Source organism: Pezoporus wallicus, unplaced genomic scaffold (genome assembly GCF_028554395.1).
Source record: "Pezoporus wallicus isolate ANWC-B61680 ecotype Strahan unplaced genomic scaffold, APGP_CSIRO_Pwel_v1 contig_11829, whole genome shotgun sequence".
In the NCBI taxonomy this organism is placed as follows: Eukaryota; Metazoa; Chordata; class Aves; order Psittaciformes; family Psittacidae; genus Pezoporus; species Pezoporus wallicus.
In genome coordinates, this window is record NW_026635494.1 from 362725 (window position 1) to 381812 (window position 19088).

At 52.6% G+C, this 19088-nt stretch overlaps 2 protein-coding genes across 6 annotated transcripts in view; both read left to right on the top strand.

The window, feature by feature from the left end:
• The window catches only part of ARHGAP32 (Rho GTPase activating protein 32), a 172796-nt gene extending 160897 nt beyond the window's left edge, over nt 1–11899 (top strand). For all 4 annotated transcript variants that reach the window (XM_057432982.1, XM_057433006.1, XM_057432990.1 and 1 more), the window contains 8 exons: nt 772–879; nt 1437–1582; nt 3208–3409; nt 4088–4233; nt 5176–5250; nt 5647–6501; nt 7149–8047; nt 9163–11899. In XM_057432982.1, coding sequence (XP_057288965.1) covers nt 772–879; nt 1437–1582; nt 3208–3409; nt 4088–4233; nt 5176–5250; nt 5647–6501; nt 7149–8047; nt 9163–11412 — 4681 coding nt within the window. In that variant the 3' untranslated portion in view covers nt 11413–11899. The remainder of the gene's footprint in view (nt 1–771; nt 880–1436; nt 1583–3207; nt 3410–4087; nt 4234–5175; nt 5251–5646; nt 6502–7148; nt 8048–9162) is intronic.
• Nucleotides 11900–18357: 6458 nt separating this feature from the next.
• The window catches only part of CBL (Cbl proto-oncogene), a 34504-nt gene continuing 33773 nt past the window's right edge, over nt 18358–19088 (top strand). The window contains exon 1 of one of the 2 annotated variants that reach the window (XM_057433053.1): nt 18358–18555. In XM_057433053.1, coding sequence (XP_057289036.1) covers nt 18409–18555 — 147 coding nt within the window. In that variant the 5' untranslated portion in view covers nt 18358–18408. The remainder of the gene's footprint in view (nt 18556–19088) is intronic. The other variant, XM_057433063.1, reaches the window with a different exon arrangement.

Below are 19088 nucleotides of genomic sequence, written 5' to 3' on the forward strand. Positions count from 1 at the left end.
CTAATGTGTTATAAGCTATAAATGTGTTAGTGTGGTAGCTGGTACTTTGTGTTGACTAATGGTGATGCTCTATATATGTTAATCGAGGGGATAGGGCCTTGAGGGGACCTCACAAGTGATCTCCTTTTCTCTAGTGCATTCCACCTTTTCCCTAAAATGCCTCTTCATTTTATGGGGGTGACTAAAAGACTTGGAACTCATGAGTCCTCTGTGTGTGGTGTAGCCTTAGGCCAGAGGGGGAACATGGGAGACACCAGGATGCAAACCAGTGTACAAAGAGGGAGACTTCATTGTTGCGCTGCTCTATGCAGAGAATTTCCATGGAGTGCTAGAGCTCTCCGTTTTCTTGCCAGCTGGAAACATCCATCCTCACTCCAGGCCTTGTCCCTGTGAAGTTTAACCTTTCTATGTATGTACAAGAGGCCTGGAGGCAGTCATTTCGTAGGTAGACTCAGACACAGTGGAGTTTTGTGGCACAGTGTTACAGTAAAGCAGCCAAGCAGTGAATTTCCAGGGCACTCTGCTTCTGGATCCAGCCCTTGGACTGAGTAGCTTTTCCTTGAGCCTACACAAACGAGGACAGACACCCCCAGCCCAGTGTAATTATTTGCTAAAGACAACTTCACCATCACTCTTAGGGTACATAGTGCAATGTTTTATTTCCTGGGAGCTGTCAAACCAAAAGAAACGAATGAAGTGGGGTTTGTTTTGTAAGCCACAGCATGGCTCTGCTCATCCGTGCTGAACATTGGCCTATCTCCTCTTTTCCAGAACACTGGAGTTCCTAATGAGGCATTTGGCTCGTCTTGCTGATTATTGCTCCATCACAAACATGCACACCAAGAACTTAGCGATTGTCTGGGCTCCAAACCTCCTGAGGTACTCTTTGGCTTTTCTCCCCCATTTCAATACAAGATGAGGTTTTCCATTTCCATAAAACCAGATAGCTGCTCTCCACAAACCCACAGCTTTCAGCAGGTGAGGAAGAGCTTCCTTTCCTCCATCCAGTGTGCTCTTTTCCTCCTCTGAAACCTGCTAATGGGAACAAAGCACAAGCTCAAGACGAGCTCCTGACCCAGCAGTGTAGTTCAGCCACAACCCTGGCCCCTGTTGTACTGGTTCCTGGACTGCTTTTGTGTCCAGCCTGAGAAATGTGAGAAACCTGAGTCATAGATTCCCCCTGTGGACACTTAATTAGGGTAAGCTCTTTTCTCCTTGCTGGCACTTCACCCCCAAGCAGTCAAATGATGCCTTGTTTGAGTTTGCTGCTGTGAATATTGGGGTACTGGCTGGGCAGGGTCAGTGGGAGACAATCCCTGCCCCTGAAGTCCTGCCTGAGGAACCAGGCACAACGTGCCAAAGCCTTACCCACAAGGAGCACATCTCCAAGTGTTCTTCTGGCTGTTGGTGTTTCATTTCCTCTGCCTTCTCTTCAGATCAAAGCAGATAGAGTCTGCCTGCTTCAGTGGAACCGCTGCCTTCATGGAGGTGCGCATCCAGTCAGTGGTTGTGGAATTCATCTTGAACCACGTGGATGTCCTCTTCAGTTCCAAGCTCAGCTCAGTCATACGGGATGGAGCAGGTGAGTGGCTTCTTCTAGGAGCTGCACCTTGATCAAAAGAGGTAGCAGGCACTTAATGGGCATCTGGGACATTGAAAATGCATTTGTTCTATAAGCTAAAGGACAGATTTCCAGGCAAATGCAGCCTGGTGTTAGAAACTGCTGTTAGCACCTTTCCTAGAAGCCAAGAATGCTCCACATAAGCATGCATCTTTAATGGTTGGCGGCTGCTTTTATGTTCTAGCACTGAGAAATTGTAAGTAACCTCCTAAATCTGTGTACCCCTTGCTTCCTTCCCTTTCTTTTGAAAACCATCCTCAAGGATGCTCCTGCACGTCCATTCGAGCTGCCTTGCAGTACCACACCATGCCTCACCAGCACCAAAGAGAAACCAAGCAATTTAAAGCAAGCTTTCTGTATTCACTAATGGAATACAGATTAAGTAAGGAACTTAACAGGGAGTGCTTTGGCCTCTGCTGTAAGTATGCCCATTCCATTGAAAAGGAGCAGAGTTGCATCAAGGAAGTTTACTCCCTGTTAGCTCAGCAAACTTGGGTACCACGAGCTGTTACTACTCCTAAGCAGCAGTCAGCCTGTACCATCAGCTTTGATAACCTGCCTTTCCTATGAAACGTACCCATCCTTTGCAGGTACAACCAGCTGTGGGGTACAGATAGTTGGGTTTCCAGTGTATTTACTGCTCCCCCTTTTAAACAACTCCTCTTAGAGAGCAGAGTTGCTCCAAGTGTGGCTTCTGTTCCTACTGGAAGGCAGTTTCAAGTCAAGAGGAGCCAGAGGTTAACTTGCCTGAACAGGAATAGGCCACAGCAAGCTGAGCAGTGCCAGGGCAAGATAAGCACACTAAGAATCAGAGCCAAATAATTATCCAGGCTTAGAGTGGACCATGGAAATTCAGCTAATTGTTCAGTGACTTGGTCATTCACAGTCAGTGTGTGCTCTGACACAAAACTGGCAGGGAGATGGCTCAGGCTCTTTGACAGCAGATGAGGCAAGAGCAGGCAAGGCAGCATCTCTTCAGTGCTTCCAGGAGCCTGGCTTTGAGCATGGCTTCTTACCCACTTCCACCCCTGAGAGGTGAAAGTGGTATTCCCAAGCCTGCTTTAAGCCACTCCAGGTAAGACAAAGAGAGCTGGAACCCAAACTTCACCTGGGATAGCATCTACAGCTGACAAACACATACACTGCACAAGAGCTGGGGTGCTGTAGGGAAGGAACCAAGCAGGGTGTAGATGCAATGGCATCCTTCCCCCTGACCCCTTAACTCACACACAGCACTTCTGTTGCACCAGGAGGTGGAACCTGGGGCTGACCAAAACTGTGTAAGAATGAACCCATAGCTTTCTTTACAGGCTTTTGCATGCAGGTGAAGCTTAAGGAAGGCTTACGTTCATGTGGGTTTCTAACCTCCTTGCTTCTTAAAAGGAACTGAGCTGCTCTCAGTTATGTGTATTTGTGTTTGCCATAACCATACCCCTAACAAAAGGGTTACTCTGACCACGTCTTTCAGTGGCTGCGATAACAAAGCTTTAGGAAAACACAGCACCTCCCTAGACACACAGAGCAGAGCTTTGATCTCCGTACTGCTGTGTTCTCATTCTCCTCTTGCCTGTGGTTTTCCCTTGTAGGGCACAGCTCTTTATCACGGCCCAAGTCTCTGTTGGTGTCCTCTCCTTCCACCAAGCTGCTCACACTGGAGGAAGCCCAAGCACGGACACAAGCCCAGATCAACTCTCCCATCGTGGCAGACAGCAAATACATCGAAGTGGGAGAAGGCCCTGCAGCTTTACAGGGGAAATTCCACACAGTCATAGACTTCCCATCCGAAAGGTAGGGACGAGTTTCCTTTCCAGCACGTGTTATAACTGGTTTGGGGTTTTATCACAGCAAAAACGTGCCAGTATTGACTTACACTAATCATACCTGGAGGAATGTAGCCAGTTTTTCCACCTGCTTTGGACTCTGTGAGGATTCAGCTCAGATCAGCTGTCTGCTGCACTCAGTTTAGCCATGTCACTTCTGTGCCACTGCCACCTCTTCAGCAAGGTTATTACATGTATAAAGCCGTGTTGTGTGTTATGCATAGAGATACCTGTACTAGTCACACACACTGACACGTAAGTGGGGTGAACACCTGGAAACATGGGGAGTTTCCAGGTTTCAGGACTGAGTGCCTGGAACAAATCCAGGTTCTGCTCAAAATGGAGCAGTTGAATGGGTACGATGGCAGTGGGAGGAGGCAGATGTGATTTTACAGCATCAGCAAGGGATGCTTTCACAGTTCATAGCCACTCCTTCCCTGCCGTGCTGTAGGAGAATGGGGCTTAGCTCACCTGCAACACACCAGAAATTTACCCAGCAACACCTCTGGGCTGAGCTATAGGAACAAAAAACATCCTCAGCTATTGGAAAGAGACCGAGTTTCTAAGCTCAGTAAACCAGACAGCGCTAATAGCAACCGACCGGTAATGGGAGCTAAGAGCAGCTTGCCCTGTTTCCTCACTCCAGGAAGAGGCCTCCCAGCAAGATGAAGAAGTCTCCAGTTGGCAGCTGGCGTTCCTTCTTCAACCTGGGAAAATCCTCCTCCGTGTCCAAACGCAAGCTGCAGCGCAATCCCAGCGAGCCCTCGGAAATGAAAGCCATAGCCCTGGCAGGTGAGGCTGCAGATGCAGCTCCCAAAACGCAGGCTTTTCGAGCAGGGCATGCTTCAGATTTGCAGTGTGCTTTTATCTCCTCCTAGCGTTCGAGTCGTGCATGACACCTTCAGCTAACCGCTCTCTTTCCTAAATGGATCTCACGTTAGCTCACATCTAGAGCACGCACCTCTTAGTGCTCTCCTCAGAGTAGCTTGCGAAAGACCATATGTGGGCACCACTGTAATGAGTCTGAGTAATTCCTTATGACACTTCCTATGAAATAATCAGTTCTGTCTCCCTTTGCTGCTCTCACAAGACAGCAGTTAGAGTAAGTAAAGTCACTTCTCCACAAACACCTTCACCCCCAAAGTGTAACTAGAGGCGGCACCCAACAACTGTTTATAGCCACATCCAACGTACATAGGGTGAATTCTCAGCCCTTTCCATGTATAGTTTACTGTCTCTTTCCCAATTTATAATAGCAACAAGATATTCTTGTGGTAAAACACACCACAAATCCCTAAACACGGGCTAGTGAGGACTTTTATCCCATCTTTTACCTGGTGCCATTTCCAGATTGAGACTGTTGTAGTATAACAAACACATGCTATGAATGCCCTTATGGCTGTCCTCTCAGAGTGCTGAAGTCACACTTGTTTAGTGCTCATCAAACAAGTTGTGTAAATGTTACGTTCTTCCCCATTTTTAAGGGGTTTTGTTTGCTGGCAGCAGCCAGCCCATTACCATGGGTACATCCAGACAGGGCGTGCAGCAGAGCGACAGCAGGGTTGTTTCCCAACCTGTCATCTGCAGCAGTTACTATTTAGGTGGGTTACTTTTCCCGGGTCTCTAAAACAAGCACTATTGTTGCTGTTGCTGGAAACCCATTTGTGGGTTTCATGGCCAGATATAAACCACTTCCCTAACTCAGCCTTTCCCTGTCTTGCTGCATTCCCTCAGGTGGACGCGGAGACAGCGGGACTCTTCGCTCAGCTAAGAGTGAAGAATCACTCACCTCCCTGCATGCTGTGGATGGTAAGACGAGTTGGACCTGCCCTTTTAACCTGTGTGCGTTTAAAAAGGCAGTTTGGCATTACTGACTGCTGATTTTCATTTCCAGCCCTCTAGTAAAAGCTGGACTTGCTAACTAATGAAGCAGCTTACTGCTGCCCAACACAGATGGGTATCACAGAGAAAGCCTTAGTTCTACAGCACACTTAAACTAGTTTTGCTTGTGCACACAGCTTAGCTCCAGACTAAATCAGACCAGAGTGTTTGAGCAAGCACAATAAAGCGCTACTGCTAACTACAGTGTAAGAGTTGAGCGGGTGAGCATCTTGCACACCACCTTAAGACTAAAAAGACCACCAAACCATCACCTCGTGGACAATAAGGTTTGACACAAACCCGTTTCTGTCTATCCTTTTCTAGGTGAATCTAAACTCTTTAGGCCCAGAAGACCTAGGTCCAGTAGCGATGCATTGTCTGCTTCCTTCAACGGAGAGCTCTTGGGAAACATGAATCGCTGCAATTCTTATGACAACCTTCCCCACGATGACAGCGATGGGGATGAGGGGCTCATCCACGTTCCTGCCCTCATTTCTCCTCGGTCTGCTGAAGATGTTGACCTGAGCCCACCCGATATCGGAGTCGCAAGCCTGGATTTTGACCCGATGTCTTTTCAGTGCAGCCCACCCCAAGCAGAGTCCGAGTGCCTGGATAGCAGTACGTCCCTGCTGGAGTCCGTTGGCATAAATAAGGAGAAGCCAAGCCTACTAAAGAAAGATGTAGAATCAGGCAGCCAGTCGCAGACACCAGGCAGTGCCACGAGCTCCGAGCCAGTCTCCCCTTTCCACGAGAAGATGAGTCCCTTCTTCACTCTGGACCTGAGCCCCACGGAAGAGAAGAGCTGCAAACCCCCCACGTTCTCACCCAAGATGGGCCGGAAACCCATCATATCTCCACCACTGACTACACCAGAACCCGTCTCCTTCGCGCTGCCCAGCCGCATGCCAGAAGCCACTGGGGCAGTGCCCGTCACATCCAGAAACTCCTCTGCTTCCAGCTGGAGCAAAGGGATTGGCATGACTGAAATCACAAACAGGTCCCCAACCCAGATGTCCTTGCCCCTGAAAAACAGTGAAACAGGAGCAGGGGAAGGAGCCCATCAAGAGCTACAGCACACGCAGCTAGTGGCTGCTGGCAAAGCAGAGTTGCCAGAAGAAGGGGAGAGACCAATGTCAAGCAGTCAGAATAAGACTGTACCCACTGGACACACACAGCCAGGTACAGTGCATTTTCCTCCATTCTTTCTTTAAGTTCCAAAGGGGACCTGCTCTCAGAAACGTCCTTCTCTGCGTGCCTTTTAGGAGAGGGGATTGCCCGTCAGTTCTGATCACAAGTGTCTTGCCAGGGCTATGCAGATCAGTAAGGTCTTAACCTCTGCCTTCTCCCTACATCACACAAATCACATAGTACTCCATATACCGCTTCCCACCCCCCCATCCTGTCATACATGAAAATCTCTAGCATGTCCTTCTAAATCATTGCAGCCAATAGACCACCTAAGACTTTTCTTTGTTAAATTAAGTCTGCCAACACTCGAAGAAGGGACCTTCGCACCTAAAACCTTATGATCAAAATTGTGTAAGGGTGTCTCATTCTCTGCTTCCTACCTCTCTAGAAATGCAAGAGGAGCCTTTAGACAATCTCTTGTGGTTTCCCCCCCCCCTTTTTGTGATGAACTGCTGTGCTGTTGAGCAGCGTTTGCATTGTGAGACACGAGCTCTGAGTCGTGTTTCACCCCAGAAGGAACGGCCACTGTGAATAAGTGTGGAAAGCATCTATTTTTCTATAGTAGGCATTACGCTTAGGTCACTCTCCTTATTGGGTAACGTCAAATCAACTCTCTCTCTCGATTTTCCCCCCATTAGGAGCAGTTGCCCTCGACTCCCCCCAGGATCCTGTTCCCGTCAGTTCTGTGTCTCTTATCCCTCCTCCTCCTCCGAAAAATGCGGCGCGCATGCTGGCCCTAGCGTTAGCCGAGTCTGCGCAGCAAGCGTCCGCTCACTCTCAGAAAAGGCCAGGAGATGCTCATGCTGAAAGCACAAATTATGGAGAGGCTGAAGCTGGCACAGCTCTAGAAAAGCTCCATCTCTCTGCCGGTGCTCCAGACAAGCTCCACCTCTATACTGGTCTGCCCGAGAGCCGACTTCACTTCCAGACGGGTGCACCAGTAGAGCAGGATTTCCAAGGTAGCAGCAGCACACCCGGGGAGCAGAACCACCCACCGGGTGCACCTGGAAGCCAGGACCCCCTTCCACCTCTCCACACCCCCGGGGACGTGCCTGGCAGCAGAGATGCAGAGCAGGAGCAGTCCAGCTTCCATCCTGGTAAACCGGGGGACCAAGACCACTTCCCCTCCTCCCATGCTGGGGACTGGGATCACACCCCCCCCCACCCTCCTGACTGGGAGCCACCCGCAGCAGACTTGCCTGTAGATAAGCCCCAGCTCCGCACCTGTGGGGCTGGGGACAAGCACCACATTCCCATCTGCACAGCTGATGACAAGCTTCAGTCTCCTCCTGTCCTAAGTGCCGGGGAGAAAAGCACCCCGGCCTCCCTGCCGTACTTAGCACCCATCCAGACAGCAGCAGCTGAGCCTCAGCGGGGACCGGCGGGTGCCACCACGATGCAGGCAGAGGTGGTGGTGCCAGCGCCGCGTACAGCACCGGGCAGCAGCCAGCCCGCCCCGGCACAGCGCCACGATCCCCAGGCAGCAACGGGACAAGTGCCGGTGGCCTCCACTAAAGCACCCAGTGCTTCCAGTCAGGTACGTGCATGTTCCCCCCGCCCCAGCCTCACATGGGCTTGTAATCGTAGGAGGCTCAGCTCTGGGAGAGTCCCATTCCAAATGGCACAAGGCAGGGGAGTCACAGGATACTGGGAATCCCACCAGAGCCAGGCTTAGAGGAAGGCAGTGCAGGATTTCCTCAGGAACACCCCAGTACGGAATCATGGAATGGTTTGGGCTGGAAAGGACCTTAAAGCTCATCCAGTTCCAACCTCTTGCCGCAGGCAGGGATGCCTCACACGAGACCAGGTTGCCCAGAGCTCTGTCCAGCCTGGCCTTGAACACTGCCAGGGATGGGGCATTTACCACTTCTCTGGGTACCCTGTGCCAGCGCCTCAGCACCGTCACAGTAAAGAACTTCCTCCTTATATCCAAACTGAACTGCTCCCCTTGGCTTTAAGAGCTTTAATAAAGGTATCTGCTGGGGTAACTGGTACAGGGAATGCTAGTTCAGAAGTGCTCAGAACCAAGCGAGAACTTCTGCATCCTCTCCTGTGGTGGATTCCCCAACACTGGGCACTCCAAAATAAGGGTGCTGGGACATCTAGTCTAGGTCATGCTTTGCCTTGAAAGGTTGGACCAAATGATCCTTAAGGTCCCTTCTAACCTGGGATTCTAGGATTCTGCACTGAGATTGACTATGCCCTCAGATTCCTTGCATGAGGGTTGGACATCCAGTCAGAAATCCAAGCTGCTGCAGCCTGTCTGAAGCACCATAGCCACGTTTAAAGGAGGGGTTTCTGCTGTATCCCTTGATCTGCTCACCAGAGTGTGAGGAGTTTAATTCCAGGTGCATTTTCATTTGACTAAGTGTATTTGTAAGCAAAACACTGTGGAGAAGTTTCAACCTGTTGCTATAGACAGACAGCTTCTCCCCTTGCCCTAGATTGCCACTTGTGATGGGTCCCAACACCTCCCAGAGGCACCACCAGCCCCTTGCTTTTGCAGAGTGGGGGAGCTTCCACATCTCCTCTTTTCCAGAGGCACACCAGCTCTCCAGAGCAAACCAGAACTTAAACTGAACTAATCCATTATGATTTTAAGTACAGAACGGGAGGGGGAAGACTTGTGTCTAACCAGTTCTTTCTCTGTAGGTATGGGCCACAGCCACACCTGAGAAGCCACCGGAGCCCACGCCTGGCTTTGTCCCAGAAGGCAGTTCCAGCACCCGCTGCTCCTCCTCTTCTGTGCCCACGGGTCACCAGAGCCATGTGGAAAAGCCTCGGGAGATGACGAGGGCTCCCCCGCTGCACCTGCGGTCTGAGTCCGTCCCTACTCACCCCTCCTACAGCTTCACACCCCCTGTCCCACCTGTGAGAACGCTGGAGAGCAAGATCGCTGCCGCCATGCACTCGAACAACGCAGACCCCATCAACAACTCCAACTACCACGCTTTCCTCTCTTCCTCCATGCTTGCCTCCTCCATGGAAGAAGCCCTGCTGCCGCCGCCACCACCGCCCCCTCCTCCCAAGCACGCTTCCCTGCAGACCGTGTACGTGCCGCATCCCAAGCCAGAGAGCATCCCCGAGCCCTCTGGTCCAGACAGCTACCTGCACCACAAGCCAGCTTCCGTCCACCAGTACAGGCCCGAGAGCGTTCCTCCGCACATGTACCACAGCAAGCCCGACCAGCACCAAGCCTACCCTCCTCGCTCCGAGACGCCTGCGTCCGCGGGCACTCGCTACAACACCTACACCACCCAAGGGAAGAGCACCTCTGCCCTGCACTCCAAGCCTCGCAGAGAGTTTGTGTCCTCCGTGAGCCCAACGGGGCTGCGCAGCGCCGGCTATGCCGAGGATGCTCCCCCCTACCCCACAATCCGGAGGGTCCAGTCGCTGCACGTGCCCACCCCTGCTGCTTCCGCTATCCGCTCTGTTCCCATTTCACGGACCGAGGTCCCTCCGGATGATGAGCCAGTGTACTGCCCGCGGCCCCTCTATCAGTACAAGCCATATCAGCCCCACTCCGACTACCACGTAACTCAGCTGCAGCCTTACTTTGAGAACGGGAGGGTGCATTACCGGTACAGCCCTTACTCCAGCTCTTCTGCATCCTCTTACTACACCACTGCTGATGGGAGCTTTTACGACCTGGATCCCTACAGCACCGTGCGGGTCCGGCCTTTCCACCCCTTGCCCAGCCGAGACTTTGCCTCCTATGCCTCACGGCTGCAGAGCAAGGGCCTGTACCGCTACCCCAGCTTGTCAGCCTACCCTCGGGGTGGCCTCATCGGCCACCTTGCAGGCAAAGAGCACAGCTTCATCAGCAGAGACGTGCCACCTGCCCCAGACATCAAGCACATGTACATGTCCTGGGACCTGGAGGACATGGAGAAGTACCGCATGCAGTCTATTCGCCGGGAGAGCCGCACGCGCCAGAAGGTGAAAGGGCCGGTGATGTCCCAGTATGATAACGTGGCCCCACTGCTGCAGGAGGATCTGGGAGGACTGGATGTGATACACTTGCGCAGCAAGTCAGATCCTGGGAAAACTGGCCTCCTCACCGTGGCAGAAGGGAAGGAGGGGAGGTACCCGGCCAAAGCAGCTACGCCTGAGGGCGAGGAGCGTTACTACATGCAGCACCCTGAGCCAGAGCTGGAGAGAGCCCACTACCACGGGGCCTACGGGAATGGGCAGTCAGAGAAGCCATCCCTTCCCCAGAAGCAGAGCAGCATCCGGAACAGGAAGCTTCATGAGCCAGGCTGCAGCACAAACGAACACAGGACACACTTGCAGCAGGAAGCGAGCCATAGGCAGCCTTCTGAACCCAAAAACGGGCCCCCTTATCCTGACTACAGGCCCAAAGGTGGCCCCGAGCCCTCTGAGCCCATCGGTTACCAGCATGCGGGCAGCAAGTACATCCCGGGGAACCAGGAGACCCTGAGACTGAACCACAAGGAGGTGAGGTTGGCAGAGGACAGGCCAGACTTGGAGAGGTCTCGAGGCAGACCCACCACGTCCATGGAGAAACACTCCAGAGACTGCTATAAGGAAGAGGAACACGCTGCCTCCCCTATGGCACCGCCGCCCAAGCCCGAACGGAGCCACAGCCTCAGAATGCAGCACCCCGACCCCATGGAGAGGGACTCAGCCCTGCTCTACCCGTACCAAACCCTTGGGAAACGCCAAAGCACTATGACTGTGGTGTCCCAGTATGATAATTTGGAGGATTACCATACCATGCCTCAGCACCAAAGAGGGGGCTATGTTGGAGGAGGGGGGTTTGTGCCCCCCAGTTTTACCCATGTGCACAGTAGAACTTACGCCACGGCGCTCGGCCAGGGAGCCTTCCTCCCGACGGAGCTGTGTTTGCAGAGGCCTGAAACAGAGGTCCACGTCGAGTGAGTTGGTGGGGGGGAAGGTGGGATAGAGTCTAAGCAGCCTCTGCTGGACAGTGGACTGTTTTATTTTTTCAGTGATGGAAAAAAACCCCACAAACACAAACCAATCCTGCCCCGATGAGCAAAGCAAACCCCCCTGCAGCACCCCAGCCCCGCCACTCACTGTTTTTATGTAGTAGAGATAGAGCTTTTCCATGTAGTTTTGAGACAACTGGAATGATAGGGCAGGCTCTTGGCACACAGACGTTGCCAGAGAGGCCGGGCAGAGCTGAAAGAGATGCTGTTGGGGCAGGGAGGGGAGGAAATGCTTGTCCTTCCCCACCTTTGCCATTGGCAGTTAGCGCCACGTCCTCCCCATGCATGAGGAACTGTGCATGCAGCTCTTTTCCCTTCCCACTGCCAGCTTCTCAGCAAGGGGCTCCATACAGGCCTTGGAAAACCAATGTTCTGCCCCCCCCACAAGGTTGCACAGCAAGAACTGGATGGGGGGGGGGAAGAATTCCCAAGTATTTTCCTGATAAATGCTGAGGTCTCCCCTGAAAATTAGTGCTTAGGCCTCGTGGATCCATTTCAATTGCTTTGAAGTGGGTGGGAGCCAGTTTTCACTTGAAGCCTGTGGAATAGGCTCTGAAGCAAGCTCAGAATACAGCACACAGTCTAAATTGCTCACTTCCAAGCTGTTTCTGACTACAAGAAATCAATTACTTGCAATTTCTATGGGAGCCAAGTAGGGCAGTTTGCATTTCGCATACCAAAAGAAACAACACAAAACCACACCAAACCATGCACACCCCTTGGGAACAGCACGCCCATTTCATGCCAATTCCTCTTTACTGCTAGGCTGTCTCCGGTCCAGGCAATGTGATGCTGTGTAGTGGCTGGCCAGACAGCATCATCTCTACAAAACAATACTATAAAGTCTCTTAAGCGTTCTGTCCAGCTTGTAAATTGGAGCCAGACATACCAGCTGGGAATGACTGTGTAAGTGTGGAGTTACCTGCATGACCAGCTATTAGCCCCGGGCCAGATTCTGCAGCTCTTAGATCAGGGAATGCTCCTGTTGACCTCAAGGAAGGTCTCCAGGACATGGCTTTCTGTAACCTTTAAGTTCTGTGTTGGCAGGGGGATCCCTGTGAAGCTGTGGCACATACAGAGTTAGTTACGTGCTGTCTGTGTGCTGTGAAATAGCATTGCCTCCCGTATTGCAATCGAAGCTCATACCAGTGTTCAGTTAGCAGTAGGGACAGAAGGTCAGTGCGCTCTTTAATACCCTAACCATGTTGTCCTAGGTATTTAAAAGCTTTCCATATTGTCAAAGAGAATAAAAATGGGCATCCCAGGATGCCCTACAACCTCACCTTATAAAGCACATCCATTTCATTAAGCAGGGCTTTGCAAGCAATAATTGAGACTGAATTAGTTTTTACATGTTCACCAAGAAATTCCAAGGCCATTCCTGTTCCGTGTGGTTGAAGGAAGAGCTTTTCTACCCGTGTTGAATCTCTTAAATGTTTTATTAAAACCCTGGAGGTTCTGCAGTCAGCACACAGCTGTTAAAGCTCACAATGATAGAACAAAACTTCCATGGCTGTTTTAAATCGCAAGGAAAGCCTGTTTCTAGTTGCTACCTAGCCTTTAACTTCTTTTTCATCATGTAGCCCCATCTGGGGCTGTTGCAGTGGCACCACCTCCTGGTCCTGTTTCATTGTGCAGTGCTGTTGGTTTAAACATCATGTTGAGAAGAGTGGTTCTGCGGTGTTACAGAACTGAATCTGGCAGCAGTGGGGGGGAATGGGATAAAGGAAAAAGCAGCAGTGTGAGCCAGGTTACCACCATCTCCTTGGGAGTCATCACCAGGTTAGAGGGGTCAGGGTTTTGTAATGTTTTCTTTGGAGGAAAAGTGACAAGAATAGGTAGAAAGGGGCCACGAGGTGAGCCACGTTGCGCATTGCTAGATGACTCCATAGGGAAGGGCTGACCTGTCCGGGTTCCTCAGTGCAAGCGCACCAAGTGAGTCCACTGTTGAGTACCTGCTCTCTCAGTAGAGGTGTATGTTGTATTAGGACTAGTAGCAGTCTTCAGGCATTGTAGTACAGTCTCCCCACAACTGCCAAGTTACCTGCTGAGATCTCCAGTCAAAGCAGGGACAACGTGTTTGGTTCAGGCTATTTGGGATTCAGGTAATGAGAGCTGGAGGTCAACCTTCTCTCTCTGTGGAAGCCTTAACTCCCCACTCCTGCCCCACAGCAACTCTCCTAACCTCCAGTTTGGCCTTAGGTTAACCAGGACTATCCTACTATGAGGGAGCTGAGTCCAGCTCCCAGGAATTGTCAATGCCTCCCTGGATTTTCCTGCTCAAAGCCACTGTCTCCCTCTAGTGCCATCCTTGGACAATTTCTGTTCCTTACGGGCTTATCACTACTCCTGCCTGAGCCTGGGCCCTGCTGCTCGGTGCATTGTGTGAGGTGCCAAGTACCCTGTCACCCATGGGAAGGAAAAGCTGTAAAGGGCTTCTGGAAGTGAGGTGGCTGCTACACGCAGCCTTCCTCTTGAGAATAAGGTCTCCATCTAAAAAAGGCATCAGGGAACTTACTGTCCCTCTGCACACAGCCACATGAGCGCGTACTTCAAGGGCTGCAAGCTCTCCGAGAGCCCAAAGTAACTGCTGTACGTTAGTGTTGAGCCACAAGGGCAAAAAGGCAAACAGAAAGCAAGGTTAAGGCACCAGCTTTTCCCAGAGAATAGTACACCAGCACCTTTCTTTTAGTGTAGCTACTGCCCATGGCTTAAACATTGAGTACAATTCAGGAGGTGTCCCGCATCCACCCCGCACAAAGCCATACAGTGAACTATGCAGTCCTTTTGTACTGTGGTTATCCTCATCAACTGAGTCAGCATCAAGTCAAAACATCCCCAAATCATAGCTGAGCTTACAGAGGGCATCATGCATCAGGGTGAGGAGGGGGGGGTTACACCAGATGTGTGAGTAGGACCTGTGAGTTGGTTGTTCAGTTCTTAGTGTCCTAGCAGAGAAATGGGAGGGCAACACAAAAAACACTTATTGCAAGTCCCATTCTGCCCCGAGTAGTAATTCCTTGCCTAACCCTATCTCCAGTGATACGACAAGCGGCTATGTTCTGAAGTAACACCCTTCTAAGTTGCCACAAGCTGTCTGCGTCTGAAATTGCCACTTCCCAGGTTTCCAGCCAAGGTTCTCCCTAACGCACGCAGGTGACACTGGATTGTCACCTCTGCTTCAGAGCAGAGACTTTAGAGCCAGGGGGAGTGCAGATGTTGGGTAATGAGGACCTAGTCCCTATGAAGTCTTAAGTAAAGTATTAATGTCTCCCTTTTAAAGAGTCTTTATCAGGTGAAATCTATATGCCCAGACAAAACACCCACAACTTTGTGCCTATTGTCTTTCCAGAGGTCCTGGCTTTATGCTCATCGTTTGAAGGGGGGGGGGGGGGTGTCAGTAAGGATTGCACAGTGGTAGTAAGTTGCTGCCCCAAACCAAAACCAACTTGAAAACCTGCTGTTCCTCTCTACCTCCAGAGAGGGACAGACCCGCATGTGTACTCTGGTCATCAGTACAGTGACTGAAGCATTAGGAAACATGGATGAAAACCTGGTTTGCTTCCCGTAGAGGCAGCTTAGGAGAGCAGCAGTTTCCCCAGAGCCTCGTGCTGCAGATCCCTGATGGTGAAAGGCATGGTCTGGTCTCAACAGACATAAAACCTGTGTGTGTGGAGCCTTGCCTCATCCGGTTGTGGGGAGGGAGGAGGAAAGGGTTGTTTTGCAGTTCCTTTTCCTGCTGTAAAAGACTTGATTTTTCTTTCCCTGAGCCGCATGAGAGAAAAACCTCGCAGAAAGTCTTGGGTTCCCTTTGGAGTTCCCTTCACTTTAATTTATAGAGTGTCTTTTTTTGTGAACTGGTGTAAAATGTATATGCTGACAAGCTCCTGTATTTTTATGTAAATATTTTTTGTGGTTTTCTCCCCTTGCCCTTCTCTGTAAATATTTAGGATTCTCATCTTCTCACCTTGTATGATGCAGATGTGGTTTTGTTTCTGGTTTTTATTTGTACTGTAATGCAACAATCCAGACTGAGGTGTCTTGTGGTATTAAACAAAAGCAACAGTCCCACTGAGCTCACACTCAGATGTGCAACTTGACAGCATTAATCAAGCCAGGTTAAAAACTATTGCATTGTGTTTGTGTCTCTTTTTGCCTCTGCCTCATCTGTTAATTGTATATCCTTAAAGCATAGGAAAAACTGCTTCAGAGCCATGTTTAGGAGGCATCTCCAAAGAAAACGAGGTAACTTTGTGTTCATCCTCCAAGGCCATCACAAAACACCTTAAGTCCTGCTCATCTCTGCAGTTGCTCCTATGGCCGTGGCATACTCTATACCCACAAATAAACCATCCTGGGGTTTTGAGCCTCCCTTTATTCCTGCCTAGCGGGACAGTGCGAGGAGAAACAGCTTGGTGCTTGCACGCAAGGCACGTGGCAGATGAAGTGAGGACTAACAGATGGCACAGGCCACCTTAGAGTTGGCCAGGAGGGATTCTAGGCACCAGTGTAATATTGTTCCTAGTTAATTACAGCGAAAGGATGATTAAAGGAAGCTAATTTCATCCTTTTTTAACACTGTGAGGGCTTCTGTCAGTCCTCAACAGAGGACTTGGCATGTACAGGGAGCAGTGAGAGCGTTTCTTAATCACACACCCTTTTGTGTCACCTCGGTGACACAGCAGAAGCAGTTATCTGCATCCTCTCCCTGCCTGGCAGGGCTGTGACGATGCCGGGGGCAGGGGGAAGCCCTGGAGGGAAAGTTTTGCCTCTGTGGAGCGTGGGAGAGTGAAAATGAGCAGAGTTTTGCATGTGGCAAAGACCGCAAACCTCTGCCTGAGGTTTTACCTCTGCTGAAAGCAGCCCCTTCTTGAGCACTAATGGAAATGGCAAGGGAATGCCTCTTGGAGGCAGGGGAATCTGCCTGCGTTGAATACAGGCATCTGTATGAGTCAGCCTTTGTGTGCTGACGGCATAGGAGGCAGAAGGGCTAGCCAACAGCAGGGTGGTTTGGGGCTGAGGGGTCAAGGCCAAAAGGAAGGGTGGGGTAAACTTGTCTGGCTTTGTGCCACTGCCCCCTCCCTCCCACTTCTGCCCTCAGCTTCATGAGTGTCTCGCTCAGGTGCCTCCTTCAGGTCCCAAAGCCTCTGCCTGAGCCCTTCATTGTCAGCTTTTGCCTGCCAGCTCATGTACCTCCAAGGAACAGCAAGCCTGAGATGCACAGGGATGCCCTAGGGACAATGTGCTTCCTGCCAAGTGACCCACACCACAACCTTGGCCTGAGGACAGGCAGGCAAAGGGCACCATCCAAACCATACTGGGTGGCTATTCCCTGCCCAGTACCTTCTTGGAGCATCAGACCAGCAGTGATTTGTTCCTAGCCTGTCTGCTCCCAAAGCCAAGGGGGATGTGGACACCACCTCAGCCTACACATGGCTCCAAGGCTTGCCTGAACAAGAGTTAATCCCATAGCAAGAAACCTCTTTGTCTCAGCCCAGCACTGTGCTAAGGAAGCACTTCCAGGGGGGTTCCCCACCACAGCATCCCTTGCTTGGCGTGGCCCCTGGCTCCTTCCAACCTTACCCAGGGGCTCTTTCAGGACGTTAACCTCCAGTGCCATTTTCCAGTGCTTCTCTTTCTGCAGCCAGAGGGAAGAAGGAAGGGGCAGAGCCAAGAGCAGCTCTTGGCCCAGGGGAAGCCTGCCTTGGGACCTAAAGGCTGCTCTTGCCCGCAGCCATACATGCATGAGATGCACACGGAGAGCCAGAGGCACCGAGACACACTCGACCAGCAGGACGTGGCTTTCCAGTGCAGCTGTGCCCATCCCCATCATGGGCCTGAGGGATAGAAGCAAAGAGGTGCTTGGCTCTTCCTTCCTGCAGGGAGGGCATCGTCCCGGGCAGAAGCCCCCTTTGCTTGAAGCCTCGTATAGAAACACAGCTGTAACGTGGAGTGAATCCTGCCCAGGGAAGCAGACAGTTGGGAATGCAATTGCTCAAGCACGTTCCCTGATCTCTTTGGACTGGGGCCATGGCGATTTTTGCTCCACAAAGCTGGTGTTCCCCTCCCCAGCCCTCTCGCCAGGTACCTGTGGTATTCGGGCACCCTCCGGTGGTCAAGCCGGCTTGACTATTCGCCAGGATCCATTAGCACCTAATGGGAAAAGCCTCAGGAACACGGCCTCAATAAGCGCTGACATATTTGAGGTCGATATAATCCTGAGGAAAATTTGCCCAGGTAATTAAAGCCAGACGAGGCTTTAAAGCCGTATTTACCAAAGGCAGTAAAATCGAGGCAGTTTAACAAGCGATGTGTGCAGGGCTCCTTCCCTACACCTGGTGCTGCTCTGTCCGGCTCATCCCATGCCTCAGCACGCCGTGCGCTGGGCGAGACCTCACCAGGAGCCAACAGGCAGGAGGAAGGAGGCTGAAAAGAGGATCTGAAGGCAGCGAAGACCCGGAACTGAGCACACGCCATGATCTCCGCAGGTTCGGTGCTGTCAGCTCGGAAAGGTTCCGTTTCTCTGCCGGCTCTCCCCCTGTGTGCACACGGCCGTGCCGTTCCCCTTTCGGCCCTTCGAACAAACGGGAACCTGCTCCTGGAAACGGGAACCGATCCCGTTCCGCAGCCTTCGGAACGGTACCGCCACCGGGCCCCTCAGCCGGGCCCGCCCGGAGCGGAGGGCGGGGCCACGCTGGAGCCGGGCGCCCCCGCCGCTGCCGCCGCCACCGCCGCCACCGCCCGCGGCTCCCGCTGCCGCCGCCTTGCCCTGCCCGGCCCGGCCCGGCCCGGCCCTGCCCGGCCCCCGGGAGCGGCCGCACGTCCGGTTGTCCTGCAGGGCCGAGGCCCGGTGCAGGACGGGGGGGACGGGCCGGGCGCGGGTGTGGGCCCGCTCGCGGCTGCCCCCCGCCCCCGCGCCGTCCTCATGTCGGCGCCGCTGAAGAAGGGCCCCGGGGGGCTGATCGGGCTCATGAAGGACGCGTTCCAGCCGCACCACCACCACCTCGGCCCGCACCAGCCCGGCGCCGTGGACAAGAAGATGGTGGAGAAGTGCTGGAAGCTCATGGACAAGGTGGGCCCGGAGCGGGGGGTCGGGCCGTGGGGCGGCTCCGGGGGGGCGGGCTGGGGCGGAAGCGGGACTTGTCGGTTGAGGTAGGGTCGAGGAGAAGGGCTTTGAGCTGGGGATCGGGGTCGGGCTGGATGTGGGGGCTGAGGTAAGCCTGGAGCTGCAGGGGTTTGCAGGGTTGAATTGGGGGGTAGAGAGCTGTGGGGCCGGGGTGAAGCGTTTGTGTGGGGCGAGGGCTGTACGGGGGCAGGAATGGGAGCAGTGCTTTGGGGAGGGGAGGGTGTGGAAGCTGGTGGACAGGTATGCGGTGGAAGAGAGGCCGGAAGCGGGATGGGAGTGGGATGTGGAGATCGGAAGGTGTGGACAGGGAAGAGCAGCTCCGTAAGGGATGAGCTGCACGCAGGGCTGTGAAAGGGAACAGGCTGGAAACAGAGGGGAAGGTTTGGGATGGAGGATGCGGACCTGCCTCAAGAGGATCAGGGGGTTGTACCGCTGTATTCTTGTATGGGCGAGGTGCGGTAGGGAGCTGCAGGTGCATC